Below are 27188 nucleotides of genomic sequence, written 5' to 3' on the forward strand. Positions count from 1 at the left end.
GCTTGTCATGTCATTCTGTGAAATTTGATACTATTTAATATTATAAAATTTTGTAAATATGCACAAGTGCAAATGGGTTATGTTGATACATGTATATACATATGAACTTTAAAATAGATGTAATAGTTATGAAGTTCTACATAGATTTTTAATAATATTCATAACTTAAATATAGATTAAGTACAAAAAAGATAATATAAAGTAATGTGGTGCACATGTTTTTTCTCTTATTGTAAATCTTTACAAAAATAAGTTTTAAAATATATTTGTTCATAATTGTATAAACTGTGTTTTGTATTTTGTGTGTATATATATATTACTAAAACATAAAATAGTAAATAGAAACAAAACCTTAACTTTGAATATAATTTTTATTAGTATAATATTTTATATAATATATTATATATATATACTTTCACAATTTCATCATTTAAATATTTTTTTAGTTTTGAATTTCTTAGTCCTGCCATATTTCGTTAAAGAAAAAAATGTTTAACATATTCCTGCGCCATATCTACTTCAGATCAGGCGTAGAATTTCCAAGATAGCTCCGCAAATCTGTTATTGTAGATTTAATTAATTTTGCTTTTATAAACTGCCTGCCAATCTGTTTATGAGCTGTGTATCGATGACAACCACCAAAAGAATAATAGTAATCACCACCTATATAAAATTTTAAACCATTAATATATTACTATTTAAAATCTACTTTTTCCTAACCTCAACTTCTTTTAATATAAATAATTTAATGTATATTACCTTCGCTGCCTTTAATCCATAATATATCAATTGGTGGTACTAAAGATTCTGTTTCTGAGTTGTTCAAAGTATTTATTAAACTTTTAACTTTCTCTTCATTAACATCTGGAGGAAATGGTCTAATAATTACGCTCATAGGAACATCAAATACTTCAGCATCCACACTAGAATGTATACTGGTACCAACTTTATCCATTTTAGATGCTAAAAACAAATAAGATTAAAAATAGTAATACATTTCTTTTAAATAGATATTACACATCCGTGATCAACCATGCCATCATTTTGGAATGATTGTAGAATATGTATTATAATGTTGACAAAATTATAAATTTACATAAACGTTTCAAAGATAATATCGACAGTTGTATATGCTGTACCGTCCGAAGAAACACCATAACTAGAAATAATATTACACGAAAATGAAAGAATTACAGCATTTTACTATCCCCACTTTTGGAGACATGAAGGTATAATAGAGGGGGAAAAGAGTAAGATGTGTGTGATTCATCTGTTCAAATACACTGATATTATTATTTTTATATCTTTCTGCTAACAAAATGAAATTTATAAAGGTAAATAGTTCTTCACTTATTTTAAATTACATATAAATAAATTATCATTCATTCTGGTGAAATTGGAATTGTGTAAAAAATTTTATATATACCTATTATTAATCATTCTTCAATAAGTGGTTGTTCCTTTAAAAATTTTATAAGATGTTCTGCCAACTTTTTATAAGATTCTGCTTGAACACTGTTCGGAGCAGATAATACTATTGGTTTTCCAATATCACAACTATTCATAATATCTTCATGTAAAGGAATTTTTTGGAATATTTTTACACCTGTATAAAAATTGTGCATTCTTATATAGAACTGTTATATATATTCTCTTTAAAATTGTATAACTTATAATAATGTATTACCAAGCTCATGCGCTAATGCTTCTGTATTATCACCAAAAATAGATATTTTGGTCATACATTTCGGGCAAGAAATGGAGCTCATATTTTCAACAATACCAGAAATGGGCACATTTAATTTTTCAAACATTTTAGCACCTCGCCTTGTTACATCTAAAGCTGCTCTTTGTGGTGTAGTAACTAATAATGCACCAGTGATAAAAATATTTTGAATTAATGATAAATGTGTATCTCCAGTCCCAGGTGGTGTGTCTATAATTAGACAATCTAAAGGAGCCCATGCGACTTGGCGCAATAATTTATCTAGGGCATTCATTACCATAAGACCTCTCCAAACAACTGGAGATTTTTCATCGATCAAAAATCCCATGGACATACTATGACAATACTTTACATTTATTCATAATTCAGATTAAATTACATCCTATTAGAATTGTTAATTGTAAAGTCGAAAAGTATTATCTACTGATTAAAGTTTGCATTCTAAGTATAAACATTATAATTTATTTATAAATGATCATTATTTACCATTTTATACCATAATTAATTAATGGTTCCATAAGATTATTTTTATTCAACAAAGGTGACTGTTTTAAATTCATCATTAATGGTATAGAAGGTCCAAAAACATCTGCATCCAATAAGCCAATTGATTTTTTAGGGTCTATAACTTTTAATGCTGTTGCCAAGTTTACGGAAGTTGTTGATTTACCAACACCACCTTTCCCAGATGAAACAATTAGAATTTGCTTTACACCTTTGATAGGTTTTTTCTTAGGTAGACCACGTGACATAATTTCTTTTCGTTTAGCTTCTAAATTTATATTTTTTGTTTCAGTAATATCGGTTGTAGAAATATTCTAAAAATAGAAATAATATTATTTTGAATAATGAAATACCTCTACTTTATATAATTTTATATCTTGTAACATTTAAAGATATTAAAAATAATGTTCAACTATGTAAAAAAATTTTATTTGAAGAAAAATATATATTTTTATTTAAATTTGTAAACTAATTAAAAATTTAAGAATTATACTTACACTTTTGAGGCGTTTTTGCATACATGTACATATCTTTAAGTTACTGGATAAAAATCTTATTTTACAATAAAACATTCTAATGAAATTAAGAGTGCACACACAAGTAAACTTAACCTTATATATTACATTAATTAGATACGTATTAAATTGTACTATATATAGTTACGAATAGAATAAAGATATTTAAAAAAATATTGTTATTCTATGAAATATATAAATAATTAATTATTTCATGATTTGATCCAAAATAATTGATAAAAATGTAACAGTTCTAATATTTTATTTTTCCAGGAAAAGTAACTTGAGAATCTGTCACGAGGGCGGCGCAGTTTTTCAATACACGGAACACTCCGAGGCATTCATCCGTCATTTCGTGTATTTAACGATGATTCTGTCTAAAGTAAATATGTGAAAGTGAGTTTCATATTAATCTCGGAATTTCTTTTCAAGCTTCTAATATTTGTATGCTAACACGGCAAAATCAAATGAATATTTTTTGTATATTTAATCGTTTCGTTGTGTAGATATGTTATCGCCACATTGAAATTAACCTATAATTATAGTCATAATGGATGTTATAATGCCAAAGTTTTACATGCTTTTTAAATTGAATGTTTATCAAGTTTAATAGCGCAACATTCTGTATCTATCTAAATTTATTGTTTGTAAACATTATATCTATATTAAGATCAAAGCTTAAAAAAAAAAAAAAAAAAAGAAAAAACATTTATTCGTAACGATCTTTATTAGATTTTAACTTCTAAAATTTTAGCAAAAAGGAGATTTATTACTGGAACAATATAATAATAAGTGTTACAAATCATGATTAACTATTATCTAATATTGTTTCTTGAAATATTGGTTAAGTCAAGTTAAAAAAGATGCTTGGCATAATTGAAAATAATGATATTATCTAACTAAAACATATTTTGATTTCAGAACAGCTATATATCTTCATAATAAAATATTAAAAAAAAAGAAAAAAAAAAAAAAGAAAAAAGAGAGAAAAATTATTTTTATTATTCTTACCAAATTTAAAACAGATGATTATATTTATATCTATATATACATATATATATATATATACATATATATTATTGGAATGTTAAACAGGTGAAACATATCAGTTTTAAGAGTAGGGTGCACAGAATATGGGCCTAAAAGCAGCTGTCCAAGCTCTGAAGTAAGAGTGAAACATATGTGTATCTTAAAGAAATAATTTATATAGATATATATAAATATTGAATGTTTAAAACATATTTTTTAAAAGGAACAATATATACATCTTTGTGATATAAAATATATAATACTCTTTAATTACATAGGAAAGCTGAACCATTAAAGGATAAGGTTCAACGTTGTAAAGATCTATTGAATGATAATGATGCTTGGGTGTGTCAACAACAACTACAAAAAATTTATCAACAAGTACTCATTTTGGATCTGGAGTACGCTTTGGACAAGAAAGTTGAACAGGAACTTTGGAATCTTGGTTTTAAGAATTATATAGCAACATTGCAATCTCAAGCAAAAGATAGGAAAAATCCAAAACGTGGAGAATCTCAAGCCTTGTTGAGTTGGTGTTTGGAAGCAGCTAGTGGATTTTATTTGACATTATTGCAAGAAATTTGTACAGCATTTGACTTAGATCTACCATTTAGACGGTAATTACTATAACAAAAACATTAAAATAATTTATAATATTGTAAGCTAATATTATTTCTAATTATTGTAACTATAATAAAATATTATAGTACATAGCAAATTTATTTCAGGAAAGGCTATGTTTATGGATGCACTTCCCCATGGAAAGCTGTTGAAAAATTGTCAACGCCTCACAAATCATCTTGTTTTTATGCGTGCCAATATTGCCTTGTACACTTAGGAGACATTGCTCGTTACAGAAATGAAAGCAAGCAAGCTGAATTATTTTACAGACATGCTGTATCATTGTCACCATCAAGTGGACAGCCATATAACCAGTTAGCTCTTCTCGAAGCATCACGTGGAGATAAATTAGGAACTGTATTTCATTATGCACGCTCTGTTACTGTGAAACATCCATTTCCTGTAGCAACAGCTAATCTTGCAAAAACTTTATCATCCGCATTAAATGATCATTCATATAACATTGAAGGAAAAACTAAATTGAGTGCACAAGAATATGTGACTGTGTTTTTAAAACTTCATGGCATTATACATAATCTTGGAGATTTAAAAACTGCATCCTCATATGTTAAATTACTGACGGAGACATTAACAGCATTAGTGGCTACAGAAAGTTTCAGTTCATGGATGCTTGTACAAATGTTGGTAATAAATTTATATGCTCTTCAGCATACAACAGGCATCACTTCAGATGCGATCGAATTCTTAAAAACTGACCAATTGTCTACTGATGAAAAACTGGCAAAAAATTGTATTTTAGATTTTATTTCTGGCAGTTTAGCTGCATTGTTGTTACCTGTCTATACTATAAAGAATCGTATTGTTGAATATTTTGCTTTACCTTCCAGTAAGTAACTTTTATCTTCTATATTAAATATATTATATGTTTTAAATACATACATTATTTGCATATTATACCTTTTCTTTTCTTTCTTTTTTTTTTTTTTTTACAGTAAAACTGTGTCTTGATTGGATTCGTATAAATCCTACAGTTTTGGAAGAGACAGCATTTACTTCTAGACTCCAAATTTGGCCCAGCCTTTGTGTATTATTAAATGCTTTGCAACAATCCATTATGGATTTTAAATATGATCAGTGTAGGCAACATTATCATTAGAAAGTAAATGGAAATAATTTACTTAATAATTGATTATATTTTTCTTATTTATAGACGTTAAAGTACCACTGCCAGAAGATCGGGACTTGCAAGGCTTCCTACCTTTGGAAAAAAATTTTGAAAATTTGAAATTCACAAATACTGATTTTGAAGATGATATTGCGATATTAAATAAACTCCGAGCTGTTCGTTTGATTCAGTTGGGACATTATTTAACACAGTATCAAATTAATGGATCTCCCTTAATTGCTATTGTAACAAGTGAACAAATAGAAGATAATAGATTTATACCACTGAGTGAAGGTCCTGGCCCAAGCAATGAGTTAATGAAAGAACTTGAAGAGCTCAGCTTAAATAAGGAAAAACCAATTATACCAGTGAGTCCTGTATTATCTGAATCAGCTAGTAGCAAAGGATCTGCAGAAATTGATATAACAGAAAATGCTCGTGAGTTATTTTGTATTTAAAAGAGAGTTTATGTATTTTATATTATTTATATATAATATTTTTATGTTCTCATTACTTTACTGATTTAGAGGAACGAAGAGTAGGTATCCTAAAACCACAAGGTTCTTTAGAACGAAATAGAGATTCAATAACTAGTACCACAGATAGTAACATTGTTGAATTAAATTCTTTGCCGTCAACTCGGAAACCAAGGCAAAATATAGCAATGCAAGCTATAATGCGACGTGCAGAAACAGAGCAAAAGCAAGTTACATTTAAAAATGTTTCACCAGTATGTATTGAAGAAGAAAATGATAAAATAAAAACAACTGCGACCGTTTCTCCAAATAAACCCACAGGAAATAAAAATATTCCAATAACTACAGAATCAACAAAAGTGAATACAAATGCATTGAACACTGTTCAGAATAGGCTTCCACTAATACCGTGTGCTACAGTTACAATTCAAAGTCAACCTACAACCAATTCAAATCAATTAAAATCTACAAAAATACAACCATCATCACAGATTAATCAAGTTCCTTCTCAAGAACAGTCTTCAGATACATTACCTCAAGCATCCTGTCTACCTCAATTTGGCCAGCAGTCGCAAACTTTAGGATCACTCTGCTATCAAAATCAATCTTTTAATGTACAGAATCCGCAATTTGCGAAAAACTTTATGTCTGGACACATAGCAAATATGCCAACTTATGCGCTACAGGGACAACTTAACAAAACGACACAGACACTAGCCCAAAATTTGGGTATACAGCATGTCATGAATCAGAATAGACCAGTTCTTCAAAGAATGGTTCAAAATGTACCTCAAAATTCATTATTGCAGCAAAATGTAGGAATATCGTCTACTGCACAGCAAAGTATTATGCCTAACATATCTCAAAGTATGTATGTACAACAAACTGCAAATACTGGTCTACAACAAAATATAAATATAAATCGACAACAGCAAAATCACAATATAGGTATTCAACAACCAAATATTATTCCAAACAATGTAAGATCCAATGGGATATCTACACAAAATCAGATTAACATGCCAGCAACAAGTATTGCAAACAATATTTCTACAATACCAACATTGAATACATATCAAAAGAATCTACAAGTTACTAATATTACAAACATACCAAATACTTCATTAAGTCCAAACAATATAACAAATTACCAACTTAATTTTAATCAGGGTATTTATACTCAAAATAATTTTAACCATGTATCACAAAAACAATTATCGCCAACAATGTATAACAAAAATACTGATATTCTAGACTTCCCTTTTTCAAATCAAATTGGTACACCTAAAAGTCAGCAACAATCTACAAGTAATTATCAGGTTTTCCAAAATTTTGACTCTCCAGACTTTGGTTTATGGAAAGATACTCAACCTCCTCAACCACCAGTTGCTTGGTGGGGAGCAACAAGAGGAACACAAATACATAAAGATTCATGCACTGCAGATACTTTCCAGAATTGGACTAATGTTCCTAATTCTGGAAACATGAATAATAGATCTTTAATGCCGTGCAGCAATTATCAACAAAATACTTTGCCTGAAAGACATTTTGGGACTGGAAGTAATTTTGAAGACTCTAGAGCATATGAGGTGTGTATGATAATTTTTATTTATAAACAAATATATTGTCAATTATAAACTTATTTGTAATACCTTTGATAATATACAGATGGATCAAAAGCCCGTACAATCAACCACAACAGGAAACACTTATTCTTTATTTAGTGGCAATACATGGGGTTCTGGTTCTCAAATATCTAATCCTTCAAATCAAGATCAAATGAAGGCTAGACTTAATCAACAATCTTTATGGTCTGGACCTGGTCCTTCTCCTTTGGAGCGACTTCTTGAACAACAAAAGTCATTGCGCGAAGGAGGTACTTGAAGGAAAATTATATAGTTGTTGAAGAAGCAAATGAGAAACTGATTTTGCACCTAACATAAAAGTTAGGTAATCAGACAAATATGATAGTAATGTTACTATGGTAAGATCACTACACTGGACAAACATGTGTTAAAATCTTTAAAAAAAAAAATGTAGAAGAATACAGAGGGAGAAAGAAAAGTGTAGATAAATTAAATCACACGTCCAGAGCGTTATGAAACACGCTCAAAAAAGTAATTTTCATTATTGTCTATTAGTTGCGTATGCATTAACAGTGAGTATGAAAACTCCAGTCAAACATACGGGGCTGTTTGGAAATGCTTATGTTAAATTTAATGGGATGTAAGAAAAGAAAATGGCAAAATTTCTATCGATAGAGATTTAACTTAATCAAATAATATTATTTTTAATAACTTAATCAAATAAAAAAGTTATATAATTTTTGGAATATATCAATTGGTTTTAGTATCAGTGTTCATCACTTAATATGCAGATTATGTAGTTATTCCAATATTATCTAATAATTAAAGCTATTCACATTAGATCATCTTAGTTTGTCACATTTGAAATATTATATTTTATTTTCAGAAATACAAGTTCTATGAACAAAGTACTGTGTAACGAACTACGATAATTTACTTAACATAAAATTATTGTAATTTTAAACATTTGGTATAGCACAGTTCAGATTGATTTAAATTAAATATAATTTTACCAATCGTTTGATACATAATCAATTGAATTATTCAGTTAACAAAAATTATTTTCTATAACTCATTGTATTAACAAAACATTTTGTCTTAGAGAAGGAAAGATTGCCATGCTATTATAATGCTTTACAAATAAGATGTACAGACTTTAATAAAGACATTCACAAAATAAGTAGATTTTATAAAATAATAACAAATAAATAATTTAATGACCGTTGCAGTAATTGAAATAAATGTTAGAAATTGTAGCCAAAAACGTTTATTAAGAAAAAAGATTAAAAACCAAAAAAAAAAAAAAAAGAAAACTTGTTAAATAACATAACAAAAAATTAATTACTTTCATTATAGCAAAAGTACTGATTATGTTGAATTACTTTTAAATATACGATCTTTAAAGTGCAATCAAAAAACATCTGTTTTAACTTTCGAACCTTAATATTATAATAACAACAATAATAAAAGTATAGATATAATTTGTGATATTTGGTTACTCATGATTTTCTAAATCATGATCTGTTTCTGTTAAATTAGAACGCTTAATACTAAAATTACAGCTAAATGTACCATCGTGACGAACCATACTTTTTTGTTGCATTTCAGAATTTTTAATATATAGACAGTCTTCCATAGCTTGTTGATGTATTACTCTGCATGTTTTTACCTAATTTCAAATAATTTATTAAATATTTTTTTATTTTATAGTACTTATTGAAAAAAAATTGAAAAAACATTGAAAAAAAAAAAAAAAAAAAATCTGTTCAATTCAAATTTATATTACCACTATGAGATGAGATAATCAAACTAAGTTTACCATTCCTGAGTATGTCACAGATCTTCTCCCCAATCCAATTGTTATTTCAAATGTAAATTGTTTACTTGCTGAAGCACTATTTACAAGCAAAATCATACCTCTCAAATCGCCTGTATGAAGAATTTTGATATTTATAAAAAACAATCCCATGTTTCTTACATAAACTGCTAAATCATGATCTCTTGGTATCATATATTCTAATTCACAAGTTTGTGTAAATACTCCATTATTCTCCTTGAACTACAACAATATCTGAATTACGAAAGGAATTACTTTATTTCGTACATATAAATGATTATTTAACAATCATACTTCATAAAATACATCCTTATGAAAAGATTTTAAGTGTTCTACTATCTTTTCAAATGATAATGAAATGGTACATGAACCTAAACAACATGGGTAATTCCCTTTTCCAATTTTAGGATAGTGAAACTTTTTTTTCTCTATTTGTTTTTGTTTTGATCTATTTTCCATCCATGTATTACTCGTTTGTGTTTGTTTATTATTCCAAATTAATACATTTCTAGTTTGTACTTCTACCGATGCTTTAGATATGTTTTCTGTCTGTGTAAATACACACATTTTATTTTCAAGAATTCTTCTATTAATTTTATGTGTAGGATACATAAGGGATGTCTATAAAGAATGTGATTTGAAATTTTATTTATTATATAACAAACAATTTTTATATGCTTAATTAGATATTTATTAAATTATAAAAAAATTCTTATACAAACCATTATTTCTTCCAATTTGCTTGCCATTTCTTCAGCAAAAAAATTTCTTGTATTAGAAAAATTATTTTTACATATTGGGCAATTTTGTAATCGATAACGACATGATATGCATATGTGATGACCCGATGCACATTGTAAAATGTTACTTTCTGGTATTTCACAACATACGGGACATTCAAGCAAACTCTCTAAAATATCATACCACTGCAAATATGTTTTAATTGGAAGTAATTATAATTAGAAATATGATAATTAGGACTATAATGTACATTAATATATTTTTAATGTATTTTTGTCTATGATATTAGCGAAGAACAAAGGAACGTACGAGATCGTATTTAAATTATTAATATCGATGCAAATTAGATAGTTAATACTTACTTTTAGTCTGGTTTCTTCTAATATACTCATTTTTACTACTTTCTTTTTATATTAAGTATCTCAGATTTTCAAAAACACACTATCAATATCATATAATATTAAACAATATTATTTCAACAATTTGTTAATAATTAATTATCTTGTTTTTTTGGGTATTCCCCGAAGATATTGTTTCGCCACCATAAAGCAGTTACAAGTTGCTGCTTTACAAACTAGATTTACAATTAATTTATAACCAATGAAATTAAAAAAGTCCATTGTGTTAACCAATCACATTACGGAAAAATAGAATTAAACTATCATATCCCTATTGGTCTCTAGCGAGTGATAAAATATAAATAACAATTATTATATTTTGATAACTATGTATCTATCTTATAGTATACTTTATTAACAAGAAATGACGAAAATAAATTTCGATTTTAAATGATTTTTAATATATAATCACAAGGTAGATAGAAAATCACACAAAGCGCATTAAATTGTGTAGGCAAGAGATAAGTATATAAGTGCATATAAAAAAAATCATGGCAGGTTTTGGAAGATTTGTTTCTCATGGTTCCTGTTCTCATTTTTTAAATGCAAGGTATATCAATACATTATATTTTTTATACTTGTTAATATAACGATAATAAAATAGCTTCAATGAAGAAACCATGATAATTATGCCTGTACAAACATAACCCTTTGAAATTCTAACCTTAGCACACGTGTTTTTTAAATACAACATCGTAGACTTAATTTCTTTTTTATACAAAATAGAACAAGAAATATGTACATGTTATGTATTAGTATTTAATACATTAATATTTTATAATCTTATTTAGAATTTTTATTAGGTCAACGATGTTTTTCTTTCCTAGTTCAAATGTTTTCTAACAAAAAGATTATTAATATTTCTCTTCTGTATATATCTTATTTAATTTACATCATTACAATTGCAAGATTATATGTAAATATTAGAAATATTGTTAGATATTTTTCTTTCATAACTATTTATTTATTTCAGATCTTCGTTAACAAGCTCTTGTCAATTTATATCAACAAAAACAAAAAAAAGTTTAGAAAGAGATTTATTTCCGAATAAACCAAAAAGACCATTAACGCCATTTTTTAAATATATGAAAATAATGAGACCAAGCATTGTCAATGAATTTCCAGAATATAAATCTGCTAAAATTGTAAAAGAGATATCTGCAAGGTGGGCTTTAGAAGACCCTGAATATAAATTTAAGTTAAATAAAGAATATGATACAGAATACAAAGAATATATGATAAAAGTAATAGAGTATGAAAAATCAATTACTCCAGAACAAAGAGAACAGTATATGATGATAAAAAAAATGAATGATAAAAAAAAAGAATACAAAGTAAGTAATATGTAAACAAGAAATTTTTCTATTAGAGATCATTGATAATTAATTATAAAATGTAAAATTATAGAAAAATGAAATATTATATCACTCTGTATATAGACACTTTAATTTTCAGGATGTTAAATTACTTGGTAAACCAAAAAGACCACCTTCAGCTTTTATATTATATATGCTTAGCATGATGAAAACAAAAAATTCTACCACCAAAAATAAGGTATGTTTGTTTTTATCAATGTTTGAATTATCATTTGGCAAACTTTCAAAATAAAAAACTATTGCTATTTCTAATTCGTAATTAATCATATGAAGAATAAATTTGTAATAAAACGTTTAATTTAGGAATACGTAAAACAGCTAAGTATTCAATGGAAAGCTATGAATGAACAAGATAAAAAACAGTTTATAAATCAAGCAGTGAAATTAATGGATCAATATAATAAAGAGAAAGAAGAATGGAATCAAAAGATAACAAAAGAGATTCAAAATAAAGATAAAAATATATAGGAAATAATGTGCCCCACCCAATCTAATGATAAAGTTTTAAATATCACATTAATTCCTTCAAAAGTATTTAATAAGGACATTATGGGTCGGGGCACGAAGATTCCTGACTTTTCAATAAATATTTCAATTTATGGATATTTTATCGGACAGAACTCAATAATTTATAAATATTTTCTGAGTCGTTCTCAGTTTCATCATAATCTGTATTCTATTTCGTTTTATATGGTTAAATCCAGTGTTATTAAAAATAATTTGATGACTCATCCCCATGAAAATTATTTATTAAATATAGATAAATGTAAAAATGCTGCTGCATTGATAGATTATCTACCAAGTAATAATAACAAGATATTGTCTGACCCTGATGCAATTATGAACAATGTAAAAGTACATATTTCTAAATCTGAAAAACAAAATGAAAAATTAGAATTTAATATGAAAACACTGAAACATTTAACTAAAAATTGGGACACAGTAAAGAAGTATGTATTCATTGGTATATTTTATTTTCTCATATCGATTTTTTGCTGTTGGAACCTTATGTACAGATAACAGATCTTTTTTTCTTTATTTCCAATCATAGTACTTTTTAGGTTTTTTGTGTTAATTTTTGAATGTGTTATATACATAATTATTATTGATGAAATAAATTTATATATTATCAAATTAAGTTTTCTCTATTTTATTGTTTGACTTTTTTTTTTAAGAAGAAATAAAAATAATAAATAAACTAAATTTATTAATAGATTCTATATTTAATTACCTTTCATACTGCATGTTATATTTAGAAAATTATTTAGATGTGTGTGCTACAATTTTTATAATAACGTGTCAAGTTTGTTGTAGACATATATAAAAATGAAGAAGCAGAAATTACAAATTTGTCCATGTGAAATTATATCAAATGAAGACGCAAATGGAGACAAGCACTAAAAATATGTACACTACAATATGCATACAGAATATTTATAACATATAAAATTTAATATATGTTATCTATTGCTTATACATAATATACAAACGTCTTATTTTGAGAAGTGTGACAATACTACAGGACATTCAATATAAGCAATATATTATTGATGTATTCAATATTTGTATTATGATAATTATTCGCGAACTTATAATGTTTATAATAATAAAATTTTATTTTCCCAGAGTTTTTCCGGTACTTAATATATGCAATTAGACATGTTAAAAAGTTTTGGAAATATTTCTAATAACCATTTATATAAATAAATCATGATATTATGTAATATATAGTATATAGAAAATAAAAATTTGTTGTCATACATATCTTTACTTTGCATCTATGTATTTATTTAATAAGAGAATAATAATTTTATTCAAAATCATATCTACTATGTGTGTGCTGTGTATGGATACATTTACATGCTATAAAACATTTAGCTCTTTCTTTTCTTATACATAGGTTATTTGCTAATAATTTCTAATAAAACATTATTTTTCTATATTACGTTCTTACATACTTGATGCAATTAAAATATTGAAATCTTGTAAATAATATGTAATTGCACAATAGATTAAAGTAAAGCTGAAAATATATAATGCTAAATCTGTGATGATTGAAGTAATAATGCTTATTGCCCTTGTAAGTCGATAAGTTAACACAGGCTTAATATTACATAATATCAAGGTAGCAATCAAGGGACTTCCATGTTGTGGTTCTTGAATATTATTACGAGCACACAAACGTCCAAGCATCATAATAAAATAGGGTATAAGAATATACTGAAAATTAACAGTTATAGAATATATTATTTCATAATATGTATACTTTACATGCACTATGAAAGACAAAATATTGTATAATAATAATATAATATTGTATGTATTAATATATTATAATACCAATACCTTCCCAAATAGATGATCCATTTTAAACAATAATAAAATGTTAACTATAGCTGCCAGCACGATATAACTTATGTGATTAGACAATAAATTAGACGATAGTATACTTTTATTGCATACGTTGTGTTGTATTTGGTCATTAGTAGAATGTTTCTCTTGTATGTAATCTGTATTTTCATTGTGATAACCAAAATGCTTTAAATTTGACATATTATTTGTACAATCAAGTTTGTCATTTGTTATGTCATTACACTTGTAGGAATTGCTTAATACAAAAGAAGTATCTTCATTATTTAAACCAAAATATGATTCTATATTTGTTTTATCTCTGTTTTTTGTAATATTATCACCTATATATAATGATATTGAAAATTTGATTGCTATACAAGTTCTGGCAAAAAATAAATAATAAATAAAATGTTCTTATGTATAATGTGGCTTTACCTTGAAAATATAAAGCATCATTTTCATCTTGAATAAGTGCCTTGTTTACAGATATACCATTTACTTCTAAATCTAATAGATTTGAATATACATTTAAAGCAGTACATTTGGTTGATATATCTGAAAAGAAATATAACAAATACAATTAATTTTTATCAACTAGTATATTTTTATTAGAAAGTACAACATCAGTATAATTACTTAATACTGTTCATGATATTTGCATCGATTACAAGAATAAAGTAATAAAACGATATGATACTTAAAAATATTATATTTCGTTGAATATAATGAACAATAATGTTTGTATTTTTACCTTCGAATTCATTTTGGTTACTTTTATCAGTAATTTTTTGTAAACGACGTTCTGAATTTTCTAAAATTCGTCTTCTTCTTGCTTCCCTCTTAGCGATCATTTCATCCATGATTATTGTAATAGGCTTTGTTTGGTGATGTTTATAATGCAATTTGTATAATTTATTTTCTGAATCATCACTTTTATACAATTAAAAAACAAAAATAAACGTTAAATAAATTTTTATAATTGATTTAGATTTTCCGAATATTTCCAAATGTGTATATATTACAAACAGATCATATACCTTTAACTATATAAATCCATGAACATTGCATGTCTTAAAAATTTTATACGAACTATCATCCAATCATAATCTATATAAAAGTACATGTGTATACTATCGCTATTCAATCTCAAATAATTGGCGGTAAATTTGAAAAAACAAAAAAAGAAGAATTAATATAAAAATGTCAATCTAAAAATAAATATTTAAAAATGATCTGATCCGTATGTAGCACTAAATTTGTAATTCAATTGATCATATTGTTAAAGGGATAAAATCTTATCAAATTTAAATTGAAAAAGCTAATTATTACACAATGTATACGCAATTAATATTTTTTGGTTTTTTATTTAAATATTATTACAAAATATAGATTATTTATAGCGGATAAATCAAATAATATACCAAATGTAAAAAAAATATATGATTTATTCGAAATCATGCATTGATATGAATATAGCATAATATAGGCTTGATTGAATTGTTTTAGGAACACATTCAGAATAAGTATGTGCGTTAGATAGAATGTGTGTGAATGCGCCAATGCATAAATATACTGTCCCGTTTGTTAAGTAGTTCATATATATTCTTTGTTGATGCTGCCACTTTTTGTGTATTTTATGTGCTGTCAATTTTTAGACAGACATAACGTTTGCCTTATTTGGAAAAGGTTAAAAATCGGGAAAAATTGAATGTGCTTTGAGCGCAGCTCGCTCACGGACAGTAGGACGTTGTCATTTGAAAACGGAAGCCATCTTGTGGCCGAGCCTCCCATATTATACTGGGAATAATACTTCAGCGATTATTTGTACCAAAAAATTGCTCCGTTTTTTTTCCATTACGTCTAGACTATGCATGAACCATTGTATCACATGTTTACATAGCCATGGCTGCGACGAGAAAGTTGCAAGGTGAGGAGAAAATGTTTCCAGCATGTTTACATTCAGAAATTTTGTTATGGCTCTGTATCACTACAGATTCACTTTTACACGTTTCTTCTATCAAACTTACAACCTAATTATCAAAGACTACATTTACTGCATAAAAGCGGTATTACTTTGATTCATTTTATTTATTTGCATATTGACTTTGCCTTCTGACAGTTGTTAAGAAGTATTCAAGTATAATGGAACAGTGAATTCTAATCTTATTTTTTATATTTATTTTACACATCCATTTGCTTTTCTGTAATATTTATTATTGTTAACATAAGACTATTCTAATATTAATATATACTAATGCATAACCTTTAAAGCGTCACGTTCAAATCCATTTTCTGTTCTTGCTTATTGGTGATCTTGCTTATATGGTGATATGTAGTAATTTAGTTGTACTAGTTTAGTTATTTCCATTAACATACACATATATCTTAAAGTATCATTATCTACAACCAATAATATTATTTATACATTAGATGCATATTTTACTTCCAATAATACATATATATATATATATATATATATATACATACATACATATATGCATGCATACATGCATCGTTATATATGTGTATATGTGTATATATATATATATATATATATATATATAACTCATTAAAGAAGCTTTCTATTTTTGATTTTCGTTTTATAGGTGAAATAGATCGGTGCCTTAAAAAAGTGACAGAGGGTGTAGAGACCTTTGAAGACATTTGGCAGAAGGTTCATAATGCCACTAATAGCAATCAGAAGGAGAAATATGAGGCGGATCTTAAAAAGGAAATCAAAAAACTTCAGAGGTTACGCGATCAGATTAAAAGTTGGATCGCATCTGGTGAAATTAAGGATAAAAGCACACTTCTTGACTACAGGAAGTTAATTGAGACTGTGAGTATACAACATGAATATAATATACATTTATAATAAAATATTGCGTTACAAGATAATTTTGCAAATATTATACTATGATGTTTTCTTTCAGCAAATGGAAAGGTTTAAGGTTGTTGAAAGAGAAACAAAAACCAAGGCCTATTCGAAGGAAGGCTTAGGTGCAGCACAGAAACTCGATCCAGCTCAAAAGGAAAGGGAAGAAGTTAGCAATTGGCTTGCAAATTCGATAGATGCTTTAAATCTTCAGGTAGAGGATTGATTATTTTTAAGACATTTACAAATATTATCCTACTTAATCTAATATGCTGATGATACATTCTAATTTAGCTGGATACATTTGAATCAGAGATAGAATCATTACTAGCAGGAAAGAAAAAAAGGTTAGATAAAGATAAACAAGATAGAATGGATGAGCTAAAAGCAAAGCTTGATAAGCATCGTTACCATATCCGTAAATTGGAGACATTGTTGCGCATGTTGGATAATATGTCTGTTGAAGTCGATACAGTGAGTTTTCTCTTGACCTTTGAGAAGAGTAAATTTTAATAGTTTAATAGTAAAGTTCAATAGTTTCTACTATTGTAATAGATAGTTTTTGCATTCATCCCTGTATAGCAATAATTGAAAATTTGTTGCATTACAAATATATTGAAGTTTATATGGAATTTTTAATAGATCAAGAGGATAAAAGACGACGTTGAATATTACATTGAATCATCTCAAGAACCTGACTTCGAGGAAAATGAATACATTTATGATGATATTATTGGTCTTGATGAAGTAGAGTTGTCCGGGGTTGGTATTCCCTCTGCGGCAACAACAGATAGCAACAATAGCAATGAGACTGGAGGTACACCAACCTCGACTAACTCCGGTACTTCACCAATACCTTCACCGCCATTGAGTTCCACCATGCACAACCATTCAAGTGATAGTTCCACGGATATAGATAAAAAAACAAAGGTATGCGTTATTATTGGCTTTGCAACGAGAATAATTATTTTATAGATGCGATGATAGTTCTTTTATAATTCCAGCCTGTAAAACCAACAGCGGTCAGGCCATTATTAAATTCTCAAGCGAGCATTCCAACCACGGGAAGCACTGCCTCTATAAAGTCGAATTTGTTATCAAGCAGCACTCCAAGCAAGACCATTCCCATGACATCTAGCCATAGCTCGCCTAGTTCCACTAGTAATCACATTGCAACAACTAATGCTGGAAATTTTGCCACAGTAGCTGCTTCACACAGTAATTCACAAGCCATCCATTCTACCTCTAGTAAAACATCATGTAAGTAGTACCTCATTCTTATTATATTTTTACTATCCGTTAATTAGAACTAGAATTTCTTATATATAATTTTATTTAATAATATTTATTAATATAATTTAAGAATTTTTCCAATATATTCTTTTAATATTAGATAATTTATTAATATTTACAGCTCATAGCAGTGAAAACGGATTATTGTCGTCGTCTTCTACATCCAGTGTTACTTCGAACGTGCAACAATCGATCTCGCAGCAACATAACAATCCAGCACCTGTTCAGACAACTCATATACTACATAGTCAGCAAAGTCAAAATCACAATAGTGAAGCAGAAATGACAACGCCCATCCCACCGTCTTCTTCGCCACAATCTTCGGTTAGCACTAGGTCTTCGCCTCTGCCTGCGAATTCATGCTCGCCAGCGCCATCGACTGCCAATGGTCTCATCCCTAAACTTCCTGATGGCATGTCCTCTCTAAAATCTATTGCCCAACAAGTCATTGTCCGAGCAGGTCTGGAAATACCACCGTCTGAGCCGAATAGAAACATCTTTGACAGTGCGAAGGCAAACAATAGTAACAACGCCACCTCGGAAGCACACATTCCACCTTTACTTGGCGTAGCACCACTGGGGCCGGTACCTTTGCAAAAGGAACACCAGTTACAGTTTCAAATGATGGAAGCTGCTTATTATCATATGCCTCATCCCTCAGATTCGGAACGTTTACGGTCGTATTTGCCAAGAAATTTGTGTCCTACGCCACCTTACTATCAACAGGTGTGTAAAAGAGTGATAAAATGGCGTGGGGTGGAATTTCAAAATTTGATGTTTGCAATATTTTTGTGCACAGGTACAGCTTCCTCATTCGGATACTGTAGAATTCTTCCAACGTCTTTCTACGGAAACATTGTTTTTTATATTTTATTACATGGAAGGTTCCAAGGGTCAATACTTGGCGGCGAAAGCTCTGAAAAAACAAAGTTGGAGGTTTCATACAAAATACATGATGTGGTTTCAAAGACACGAAGAGCCTAAAGTTATTAATGAAGAATATGAGCAGGTTACTGTCCAATTGATTATATCAGCATATCTTACAAAATTGTTCTAATAAAATGAAATTTAAGCAGTTTCATACGATAATAATAAAGCGTATAATAATATTTTGAAAGATTTTATTTTATTTATTATTTATATTCTACATGTCTGAAGAAGTATATTGAAAGTAACTGTTTATATTACAGGGAACCTACATCTATTTTGATTATGAAAAGTGGGGACAAAGAAAGAAAGAAGGCTTTACTTTTGAGTACAAGTACTTAGAGGACAGAGACCTGAATTAACAGATCTATTATTTGTGGAGTCTCTGAAATGCACTATTTCTGTACCGATATTATCCAAAACTGAAAAGACAGATTTTATTTTTTACGATTCTATATTTTCACAAAATATAATTTTATTTATTGGTAAAGAGTATCTCAGAAAAGTTAAACAAAAAACAAAGATACGAACTTGTGCATAGCAGGCAATGAAGGCACTTCATTATATTTCGACGTTGCGATGATAAAATCTCCCCTATTCCTTTTCGAGAATGTAAACAAAAGTGAAATAATGGAGTACGTTTATTGGGGACAGTAAATTGTAATTATAAATGATAATGGTATGAATGGCACCAGAGACACACTTTCAACAATTTAGTGTGCAGGTGTGTGATACAAGAGGAAGAAGTTATACTCGCTGGCGACTGACTCCGTAATACCAGTACAAACATGCGTGCGGCCCATCTGCCGTTTAGCGGTAAGATGGAGGGCGCTCATGCTATGGTATGTCTTAATGTTAGATTATAAGTAGCCTTTTTGTATAAAGTATATTGAGGTATAAAACCCTTAAATTGAATTACTGTACAGAATGTGTAGAAATAGTGAATAATAATATTATGGAATATATTTTATTTCTCATTTAAATGAAACCTAAGTTGTTTCAATTTCTGGCACATCTTGACCTGTATTTGGAACATTCCATCCATTAGATTCTGCTCGATTAGTTTACTTATATTCGTTTTAACGATTAAAGAGACCCGAGCTCATCGTAAGGTCTAAAACTGATTAAATATTAAAATAGTAGCATACTAGAGTAGACTACTTTCGCCACACGCCTTGTAATTTCAGATTCAATACATTTTCTTTTGAATATTTTGCGACTCAACAGTGTGTTCGTCGAATGACGACTCGTGATAATCGCTAATACATATGTATTTATATATTTTAAAAGGAGACAGAGTCACATTGTACGAATTTATTTATTATAACTGTCGGTACTTTGCCACCGAGGGAATATAGGATTGGAAGAAATGTTTAATATACAAGAAAATTTAATACAACTATACCTTCTCTTTTTCTTCTTTTTTTTGATATGTATTTTCTCATATCGAGCAGTGTTAACAGTATCGGCATTTGGAATAAATAACTTCAGACAAAGTCTTTGCTTCAGAGACTGAAGTGATCGCTTGCACGCGCGCTGTTCGTTATTATAAACGCCCTCGACAACGAGATTAAACTTACATCATTTAGCGATAATAAGATGGAGATTCTCGTACGTTCGATTAGTATAGACATTTAATCTAAATATTGATTAAAGCGTAAATATACTTTAAGCAGAAATTCCTGTTACAAAAATGCAGCGATGGATATTTGCATGATGAACCCACCTAATGCATTTTCAATTTACTTCAAATAGACAACCAGATGCATGTGTATACATATATATATATATATATATATATATATATATATACATAATATATATATATACATATATATATATATGTATATATATATAGCTTCTAAAAAAATGATATTGCAGTGAAAGATTGTTTGCACATGTATAGTTCAATATGAATTTATTATTCTTAGCATGTTCAGCAAAGTTTTGTGATGTGTCATACACTTTCTTATACCGATAACTTTGTTCAATATATATATATATATATATATGTATGTATATATATGTATATATATATGTATATATATATGTATATATATATGTATATATATGAATATATATATATATAAATATGTATATGTATATATATGTATATATATGTATGTATATTGACAACATTGCGCTTGTTAATAATGCATTAATAATCAGGATAGATAATTAAGAATTACAATTTATATAGCACCATTTTAATTGTATTTTAAAGATGTATTTATCTATACTTGAAAATTTTCACTTCAAGCAGCATCACAATATTTTCTAGTGCACATTATGTCAAAACAAAATTGTTATACAAGTAAAGACTAAAGGATTTATTGCCACTTTATACAATTAATAACAATTTATTAGATTTTAGAAGTCACTGTAATTATAAATACTTGATGGAACAATAATTGTTCCCTTAATCTTTATCTTAAAACAAGGGTAGAGTTGTAATGATCATTTTTAAAGAAACTTGGGAAAGAATTTATCAATCAATTTTGCAGTAGTTTGCTGTGTTCATTATACATAATGTTCAAAATATCTTTTAAATAGTTTTCTATTTATCTATATACGATTTTCTTTATAGCTTGCATTTTTTTATAAACAGGATTCTGCTTTATCAATCTTACTTTATATCTTATTCAAAGCGTGCAAGTAGACATATTGACCATATAATAATGTTTTGCCTCGGTGCTTTATTAATTTCATCTAACAGATTTATTGCAGATGATAAATGGCAATGGTAAAAGTTGTGATTTTTATTACATATTTTATTGTGATTATTCGAGTGAAAGATAAATATTACTCGCTCTGTGAAAAGACTTAAAATCATTATAATACAATGCTAATTTTCTCAGTATTATAAAGATTGTCCTTATTTCTTAGCCTTTTACTTATGCATACATTTATTCTGCATAATCTTTATCGCAGTTCATCCCAAATATTCTTATACATTGAAATTCGCGTGATGGTAAGTGATAAACACATCAGGAAACTCATTTCCACCATACTGTTAAACTAGAAATTTTGAAACTGAATAAAAAAAGATTTTGTAAATTAAATTACTTGAAAATTATATATAAAGGCTATAAGTCTGGGTCAAATATTCATATGAGGGAAAATGGTGGAGTGGTTTATAAATAAAAAATAACGATGATAATAAAAGTTTTATGTCGCGTTTGCATTATTTATTAAGACACGAGTGTTACTTAAACATAATTTGCTTGTTACTTCAACATAATTGACCTCAATATCTCGTTCCTTTAAAATCATTTACCTTTTCCTTTTCCCTTTCCCTTGCCTTTTATTCTCTTCCTAACTCCGAATGATTGCTCCGTATCATCCTCATTGTCTATATTTGCACGTTTTTTTCGTTTACCGGACTTTTTATTATCCTCTAAATCTTTTAATTCCTATAAAAGTTGATTAAATCTATAATATTTCTCCCCTTTTATTTCATTAGATTATTTTTATTTTTGAAGATTCTCTTCAACTTACCATTTTTACGATACGTTGAGCTTCTGCTACCCTTTCTTGTAGTAGCATTACTTCTTGCTCTTCTGTTTCATAAAGAGGTAATTGTTTTGAAATTAATTGTTCTATTCTTTGATAAAGTTCAACATCATATTGTGTTACAAATGTAACTGAGCGCCCTGAACGACCTGCACGTGCAGTTCGACCAACTCTGTGTATATAATCTTTACTATGCGTAGGTATATCAAAATTTATTACTATATCAACATGGGGAATATCGAGACCTCTGGAAAATATTATAAAAATTTGCATAATTTGCAGCCTCTTTCTAAACAGTACATTATTGACTTACTGAAAATTTATTTACCTACCTACTAGCAACATCTGTAGAGATAAGTATAGATCTATTCTTAGCTTTAAATTTTGTAAGAGCTGCAATCCTTTTATTTTGTGACATTTGCCCATGTAAAGGTACAGCCGTAAATCCTAAATTACGTAATAGTAATGCTGTTCTTACTGTATTATTGCAAGTTGCACAGAATATCATGAAACTATTACCAGCTAATTCATTTAAGATATGTACCAGATATACGTCCTGTAATGAAATTGGATTGTGTACAGTTTATTATTCTTATACTGAAATTTTTCTTATAAGCCTTAAAATAATCCATGTACTTTTGTAATATATATGCCTAATTCAGTACTATGTATTTACCTTGAATTTGACTGGTATAAATATATAATATTGTTGTAATTTATCAACTGTTTGATACTTAGTAGATACTTCAACTTTAACTGGATTGCTCAAAGAAGCTCGTTGCAGCTTCTGTACTTTTTTTGTCATTGTGGCAGAAAATAATAGTGTTCGCCTTTCACGCGGAATAACTCTCAAAATTTTATCGACTTCAACTTCAAAGTCCATATTTAAAATACGATCTGCTTCATCCATTACCTTGCAAATTAAAAATATAGTATTACAATAGATCGCTTTTTTGGTACATAATACAAGATCATAATCGTTTACCAGAAATTTTAAAGAACGTAAATTAAAGCCTTTAGTATTTTCTAAGTGATCAACTAATCTTCCAGGTGTAGCAATAAGTATATGTGGCTTTTTTGCCAATATTAGAGCCTGTGACATCATGTCCATACCACCAACTATTACTGCACATTTTACACCTATACTTGAACCTGAGATAAAATATAATTTATATAATTGTCCTAAAATTTTTTGTAAGACAAAAATATCAAATTTATACCTATTGCTTCAAATTGTTCTGAGATTTGAAATGCTAATTCTCTGGTAGGTGTTAATATTAAAGCAAAATATCTTTGAGGGCTTTCTAATAAAGCTTGTAATATAGGAAGTGCAAAAGCTGCTGTTTTACCAGATCCAGTTTCTGCCAGGCCTATTACATCTTTACCTATAAATTATATAAATAAATAAAGCATATATATATATTTGTGATAAGACAATTTTTCTTCACTAAATTTACCCTGAAGTGTTAAAGGAATTGCTTCTTTTTGGATTTTAGTTGGTTTCTCCCATTTCAAATCTTCACAAGCTTTACATAGGGTTTCTACTATACCCTATGAAAAAGAAATACTTCGTTAAGAATTTTTATTCGCTACTAAGAAAGATTAATTATTGTTTGATGCTGTAATAAAACTTAAATAAAAGAACTGTAAGCAACAATGTGTCAATTTTTCGAGGTTATAAATTTTGATCACATGTCAGGAATAATGTTTTTACCAAATCTGTCCAAGTGACTACAGCATTGTCTTCTTCATTGTTTTTCACATCGGTACTTTCGCTCATGTTTATATTTATTTATCCTAAATCACAAAAAATATCCTCACTTAATATCAACACACGAATATCGAATGCACATCGTTACCTGAACGGTGTACGATCTAAATCAGATCTACCAACCTTTTAAAAATGAAACGAAAGTTTAATACATTTTTATACTAATAGTAATATAATAATAGTAATGTGATACTGAATAATATAAAACATCATTTAATATGAATACCGTATTATATCAATCAATGTGTATGTTACAGACCATTTAATATAATTATTATTATTATATTTAAATGATACGTCTAAACGCGCGCGTTAACATCATTTTAATGTACTTAGGAACAGTCGTGTAGTTACGCGTATTATCAATTACTACTTTTGTTTTATCTATGCAATATTTTTGTTTATATCTTATTAGCGACACTAGCGAATCTATCGACAATAACGGTATAAGAGAAGCCTTTATTGTTTTTCTATCAACTTGGCTTTACTGGACGGAATCTTCGCAAGCAAACAGAAAATGATAATAGCATCGAGGTGATGAGTTGTCAAGTTAAAAGAAATATCTTCAATTTTGGATTATTAGTACGAATTATTGTATAATAAGACTACATTAGATTCCAATTGTAAGATTTATCATATATTAGAAGTCTTATTAGAATTTAATATGTAACGAAATATCCATAGATAGATATTTGTCACGATATAATTTAGGTTATAATGCTACGTATAAAGAAAAAATATTTGATCATCGCTATAAATTCGTAATAAAATAAAATTATAAATATTACTGCCTTACATTTTTACCGCTATTATGGCTCGGTCCTCAATTTCGGCACAATGTGATTCTGTCGCATCATACATGGATGGAGTTCATGTTAAAATTGTGGAAGCATACAAGCCACCACGAAAAGTTGGTTTGCCCGCAGTTTATAATAATAAATTACCAGATATATCGAAATTAGTGTATAATTTCAGCTTAGAAAAATCCGTCCTTGAAAAGGTACAGTTCTTATCTTACTTAGAAATATATAATATCCTTTTTAAATTTTATGTGTATTATCTATTTTGAAAATTAATGGAATTATTCATATTTTATAAGATGGCAGAATGGCGTAAAGCCAGAGAGGCAAATGTTAAGGCACGTATAGCTCGGTTAGAAGAAAAAAAGAAAAGAGAAAAGGAAGAATCTCCGCCGCCACCTCCACCTCTTCCAACAGAAACAGTAAAACAACCACCAGTAAAAGTTATTCCACCACCAGAAACTACTATACTTACTCCTCAACCCTTGTCTCCGCCAGCTAATGATTTGCAGAATCATGTACAAGCTAATGGACTTGACTTTGCAGATTTTGATAATGATACAAGCAGTCCTTTTGATAATATGGAATTAAAAACTATTAACGATATGGAAGAACTTGCACAGGTTGGTAAAGCTAGTTTAAATTATGAGTAAAGTTTTTGTTTGGATAATAAATGTAATTACTTTAATTACATATAAAAAATATGTTTCTTGTAATTAGCATCTTACATTTACAGTGCTTTATGCCTGTAGGTATTGCAACCTACATCACAATGGATACCATCTGCCAAGTTGGAAAATATTATAAACGAATTAACTATCGAAGAACAATCTGCTGTTTGTGAGGAAGAAAAAGAAGAAAATATTATAACACAAAGTGAAGAAAATGCTGACAAAAACATTAATGTTAAGCATCGCAGTGTGTCAACAATTGTACAAGAACTTCAAAGGGAATTGGAACGACCTTCAATGGAGGTAAAAAAAAGTACATTGCAATATTTAAAAAATATATATTAATTTATATTTTATCTATGTTACATGTAACAGAATTGGAAACCTTGGCCTGATTTGGAAAGTCCAGATGTTGATGCGTACAGCAAACATAAACATGAACGTTCATTAGTGTCGAATAGTGTAAATCATACAAATCCACTCTCGAATTTAAAAGGAGAAGATCAGAAATTAGCTCAACATTTAAGTGATATGGGATTTTCGTTATCACGAGCAGCACGTGCTATATGTGATCTCGGTGGTGAAGACAATAAAAAGGTTGTAGAATATCTTTTAGCTATTCAGTCTTTAGAGGAGATTGGTATGTCTGGAGAAGATGCAGAGAAAGCACTTGCATTAACAGATTATGATCCAAATAAAGCAAGAATATATTATAAAAATTTATGCACATTAAAGGACTTAGGATTTCCAGAAGATCAAGCATCTATGGCATTATTAAAATGCGATATTGATAGAGATAGAGCATTAGACTTTCTTATTTCTTAAATTGTATTAGTTAGATATGGCTTAGTGAAATAATTCTGATGTTGTGGAACTTCAACTCTTGTTATCGTAGATAAGCTTGTCTTGTTAAATTTAAGAAAGTTCTGTTTATTTTTCATTTATGTACAAACATTTCTTTTTGAAGTTCAATGATATGTATTATATTGCAATTAAGAAAATATGAGCATTGAGACTGACAAATATATCTAGTATCGAATTAAATTAAATT

General features: G+C 28.2%; 9 protein-coding genes across 11 annotated transcripts; 4 read left to right on the plus strand and 5 right to left on the minus strand.

Annotated features, from left to right (window-relative positions):
- Nucleotides 1-352: 352 nt before the first annotated feature.
- Nucleotides 353-1399, minus strand: LOC124429363 (sulfiredoxin-1). The gene is made up of 3 exons (XM_046974545.1): nucleotides 1097-1399; nucleotides 760-963; nucleotides 353-663 (listed from the first exon to the last, which is right to left on the minus strand). Exons 1-3 carry the CDS (start codon nucleotides 1155-1157, stop codon nucleotides 515-517), a joined length of 414 nt encoding a protein of 137 aa, XP_046830501.1. The 5' UTR covers nucleotides 1158-1399; the 3' UTR covers nucleotides 353-514.
- A 37-nt stretch (nucleotides 1400-1436) lies between these two features.
- LOC124429360 (iron-sulfur protein NUBPL) lies at nucleotides 1437-2863 on the minus strand. Its single transcript, XM_046974541.1, has 4 exons — nucleotides 2728-2863; nucleotides 2213-2544; nucleotides 1688-2061; nucleotides 1437-1606 (listed from the first exon to the last, which is right to left on the minus strand). The coding sequence occupies exons 1-4, from the start codon at nucleotides 2800-2802 to the stop codon at nucleotides 1437-1439; spliced, it is 951 nt and encodes a 316-aa protein (XP_046830497.1). The 5' UTR covers nucleotides 2803-2863.
- Nucleotides 2864-3008: 145 nt separating this feature from the next.
- On the plus strand, nucleotides 3009-8763 carry LOC124429358 (protein SMG7-like). 2 transcript variants are annotated; one of them, XM_046974538.1, is made up of 9 exons: nucleotides 3009-3141; nucleotides 3841-3910; nucleotides 4053-4391; nucleotides 4503-5242; nucleotides 5349-5492; nucleotides 5567-5959; nucleotides 6049-7167; nucleotides 7252-7586; nucleotides 7666-8763. In XM_046974538.1, exons 2-9 carry the CDS (start codon nucleotides 3879-3881, stop codon nucleotides 7879-7881), a joined length of 3318 nt encoding a protein of 1105 aa, XP_046830494.1. In that variant the 5' UTR covers nucleotides 3009-3141; nucleotides 3841-3878; the 3' UTR covers nucleotides 7882-8763. The 2 variants fall into 2 exon arrangements, with proteins under 2 accessions (XP_046830494.1, XP_046830493.1); XM_046974537.1 differs by having other exon boundaries at nucleotides 6049-7586.
- Nucleotides 8439-10719, minus strand: LOC124429359. Its single transcript, XM_046974540.1, has 5 exons — nucleotides 10524-10719; nucleotides 10143-10346; nucleotides 9715-10041; nucleotides 9403-9642; nucleotides 8439-9252 (listed from the first exon to the last, which is right to left on the minus strand). The coding sequence occupies exons 1-5, from the start codon at nucleotides 10551-10553 to the stop codon at nucleotides 9079-9081; spliced, it is 975 nt and encodes a 324-aa protein (XP_046830496.1). The 5' UTR covers nucleotides 10554-10719; the 3' UTR covers nucleotides 8439-9078.
- Nucleotides 10720-10865: 146 nt separating this feature from the next.
- Nucleotides 10866-13697, plus strand: LOC124429362 (transcription factor A, mitochondrial). 2 transcript variants are annotated; one of them, XM_046974544.1, is made up of 5 exons: nucleotides 10866-11109; nucleotides 11533-11893; nucleotides 12015-12113; nucleotides 12239-12885; nucleotides 13240-13697. In XM_046974544.1, the coding sequence occupies exons 1-4, from the start codon at nucleotides 11051-11053 to the stop codon at nucleotides 12401-12403; spliced, it is 684 nt and encodes a 227-aa protein (XP_046830500.1). In that variant the 5' UTR covers nucleotides 10866-11050; the 3' UTR covers nucleotides 12404-12885; nucleotides 13240-13697. The 2 variants fall into 2 exon arrangements, with proteins under 2 accessions (XP_046830500.1, XP_046830499.1); XM_046974543.1 differs by having other exon boundaries at nucleotides 13250-13697.
- LOC124429361 lies at nucleotides 12887-15330 on the minus strand. The gene is made up of 4 exons (XM_046974542.1): nucleotides 15039-15330; nucleotides 14723-14842; nucleotides 14282-14628; nucleotides 12887-14155 (listed from the first exon to the last, which is right to left on the minus strand). Exons 1-4 carry the CDS (start codon nucleotides 15145-15147, stop codon nucleotides 13886-13888), a joined length of 846 nt encoding a protein of 281 aa, XP_046830498.1. The 5' UTR covers nucleotides 15148-15330; the 3' UTR covers nucleotides 12887-13885.
- A 473-nt stretch (nucleotides 15331-15803) lies between these two features.
- LOC124429484 (CCR4-NOT transcription complex subunit 3) lies at nucleotides 15804-20347 on the plus strand. The gene is made up of 9 exons (XM_046974824.1): nucleotides 15804-16214; nucleotides 16894-17126; nucleotides 17221-17376; nucleotides 17457-17636; nucleotides 17805-18092; nucleotides 18167-18422; nucleotides 18577-19181; nucleotides 19255-19464; nucleotides 19646-20347. The coding sequence occupies exons 1-9, from the start codon at nucleotides 16190-16192 to the stop codon at nucleotides 19742-19744; spliced, it is 2052 nt and encodes a 683-aa protein (XP_046830780.1). The 5' UTR covers nucleotides 15804-16189; the 3' UTR covers nucleotides 19745-20347.
- A 2195-nt stretch (nucleotides 20348-22542) lies between these two features.
- LOC124429486 (probable ATP-dependent RNA helicase DDX47) lies at nucleotides 22543-24783 on the minus strand. Its single transcript, XM_046974829.1, has 8 exons — nucleotides 24610-24783; nucleotides 24353-24446; nucleotides 24116-24280; nucleotides 23881-24047; nucleotides 23572-23808; nucleotides 23228-23451; nucleotides 22881-23142; nucleotides 22543-22795 (listed from the first exon to the last, which is right to left on the minus strand). The coding sequence occupies exons 1-8, from the start codon at nucleotides 24673-24675 to the stop codon at nucleotides 22652-22654; spliced, it is 1359 nt and encodes a 452-aa protein (XP_046830785.1). The 5' UTR covers nucleotides 24676-24783; the 3' UTR covers nucleotides 22543-22651.
- Nucleotides 24784-24877: 94 nt separating this feature from the next.
- Nucleotides 24878-27162, plus strand: LOC124429488. Its single transcript, XM_046974834.1, has 4 exons — nucleotides 24878-25666; nucleotides 25766-26089; nucleotides 26219-26440; nucleotides 26513-27162. Exons 1-4 carry the CDS (start codon nucleotides 25478-25480, stop codon nucleotides 26960-26962), a joined length of 1185 nt encoding a protein of 394 aa, XP_046830790.1. The 5' UTR covers nucleotides 24878-25477; the 3' UTR covers nucleotides 26963-27162.
- Nucleotides 27163-27188: the final 26 nt, after the last annotated feature.

Source organism: Vespa crabro, chromosome 15 (assembly GCF_910589235.1).
Source record: "Vespa crabro chromosome 15, iyVesCrab1.2, whole genome shotgun sequence".
Lineage (NCBI taxonomy): Eukaryota > Metazoa > Arthropoda > Insecta > Hymenoptera > Vespidae > Vespa > Vespa crabro.

What these genes read in the sequence shown, in the direction of transcription:
- LOC124429363 (XM_046974545.1), bottom strand. Translation starts at nt 1,157, where the DNA reads ATGGTGTTTCTTCGGACGGTACAGCATATACAACTGTCGATATTATCT. An exon ending in ATTATCTTTGAAACGTTTAT is followed by an intron (nt 964 to 1,096) that starts GTAAATTTATAA and finishes ATTTGTTTTTAG; the next exon opens with CATCTAAAATGGATAAAGTT. An exon ending in ATGGATTAAAGGCAGCGAAG is followed by an intron (nt 664 to 759) that starts GTAATATACATT and finishes AATTTTATATAG; the next exon opens with GTGGTGATTACTATTATTCT.
- LOC124429360 (XM_046974541.1), bottom strand. Translation starts at nt 2,802, where the DNA reads ATGTTTTATTGTAAAATAAGATTTTTATCCAGTAACTTAAAGATATGT. An exon ending in TGCAAAAACGCCTCAAAAGT is followed by an intron (nt 2,545 to 2,727) that starts GTAAGTATAATT and finishes TTCTATTTTTAG; the next exon opens with AATATTTCTACAACCGATAT. An exon ending in AGCATTAGCGCATGAGCTTG is followed by an intron (nt 1,607 to 1,687) that starts GTAATACATTAT and finishes ATTTTTATACAG; the next exon opens with GTGTAAAAATATTCCAAAAA.
- LOC124429358 (XM_046974537.1), top strand. Translation starts at nt 3,879, where the DNA reads ATGGGCCTAAAAGCAGCTGTCCAAGCTCTGAA. An exon ending in GCAGCTGTCCAAGCTCTGAA is followed by an intron (nt 3,911 to 4,052) that starts GTAAGAGTGAAA and finishes TTAATTACATAG; the next exon opens with GAAAGCTGAACCATTAAAGG. An exon ending in AAGACTCTAGAGCATATGAG is followed by an intron (nt 7,587 to 7,665) that starts GTGTGTATGATA and finishes GATAATATACAG; the next exon opens with ATGGATCAAAAGCCCGTACA.
- LOC124429359 (XM_046974540.1), bottom strand. Translation starts at nt 10,553, where the DNA reads ATGAGTATATTAGAAGAAACCAGACTAAAA. An exon ending in GCAAATTGGAAGAAATAATG is followed by an intron (nt 10,042 to 10,142) that starts GTTTGTATAAGA and finishes CATTCTTTATAG; the next exon opens with ACATCCCTTATGTATCCTAC. An exon ending in CTGTGACATACTCAGGAATG is followed by an intron (nt 9,253 to 9,402) that starts GTAAACTTAGTT and finishes ATTTGAAATTAG; the next exon opens with GTAAAAACATGCAGAGTAAT.
- LOC124429362 (XM_046974544.1), top strand. Translation starts at nt 11,051, where the DNA reads ATGGCAGGTTTTGGAAGATTTGTTTCTCATGGTTCCTGTTCTCATTTT. An exon ending in TCTCATTTTTTAAATGCAAG is followed by an intron (nt 11,110 to 11,532) that starts GTATATCAATAC and finishes TATTTATTTCAG; the next exon opens with ATCTTCGTTAACAAGCTCTT. An exon ending in ATAAAAAAAAAGAATACAAA is followed by an intron (nt 11,894 to 12,014) that starts GTAAGTAATATG and finishes TTTAATTTTCAG; the next exon opens with GATGTTAAATTACTTGGTAA.
- LOC124429361 (XM_046974542.1), bottom strand. Translation starts at nt 15,147, where the DNA reads ATGGATGAAATGATCGCTAAGAGGGAAGCAAGAAGAAGACGAATTTTA. An exon ending in TAACCAAAATGAATTCGAAG is followed by an intron (nt 14,843 to 15,038) that starts GTAAAAATACAA and finishes ATTTCTTTTCAG; the next exon opens with ATATATCAACCAAATGTACT. An exon ending in TGGATCATCTATTTGGGAAG is followed by an intron (nt 14,156 to 14,281) that starts GTATTGGTATTA and finishes GTTAATTTTCAG; the next exon opens with TATATTCTTATACCCTATTT.
- LOC124429484 (XM_046974824.1), top strand. Translation starts at nt 16,190, where the DNA reads ATGGCTGCGACGAGAAAGTTGCAAG. An exon ending in TACCTCTAGTAAAACATCAT is followed by an intron (nt 18,423 to 18,576) that starts GTAAGTAGTACC and finishes TAATATTTACAG; the next exon opens with CTCATAGCAGTGAAAACGGA. An exon ending in CGCCACCTTACTATCAACAG is followed by an intron (nt 19,182 to 19,254) that starts GTGTGTAAAAGA and finishes TTTTGTGCACAG; the next exon opens with GTACAGCTTCCTCATTCGGA.
- LOC124429486 (XM_046974829.1), bottom strand. Translation starts at nt 24,675, where the DNA reads ATGAGCGAAAGTACCGATGTGAAAAACAATGAAGAAGACAATGCTGTA. An exon ending in TAGTCACTTGGACAGATTTG is followed by an intron (nt 24,447 to 24,609) that starts GTAAAAACATTA and finishes TCTTTTTCATAG; the next exon opens with GGTATAGTAGAAACCCTATG. An exon ending in AATTCCTTTAACACTTCAGG is followed by an intron (nt 24,281 to 24,352) that starts GTAAATTTAGTG and finishes TATAATTTATAG; the next exon opens with GTAAAGATGTAATAGGCCTG.
- LOC124429488 (XM_046974834.1), top strand. Translation starts at nt 25,478, where the DNA reads ATGGCTCGGTCCTCAATTTCGGCACAATGTGATTCTGTCGCATCATAC. An exon ending in ATATGGAAGAACTTGCACAG is followed by an intron (nt 26,090 to 26,218) that starts GTTGGTAAAGCT and finishes TTATGCCTGTAG; the next exon opens with GTATTGCAACCTACATCACA. An exon ending in TGGAACGACCTTCAATGGAG is followed by an intron (nt 26,441 to 26,512) that starts GTAAAAAAAAGT and finishes TACATGTAACAG; the next exon opens with AATTGGAAACCTTGGCCTGA.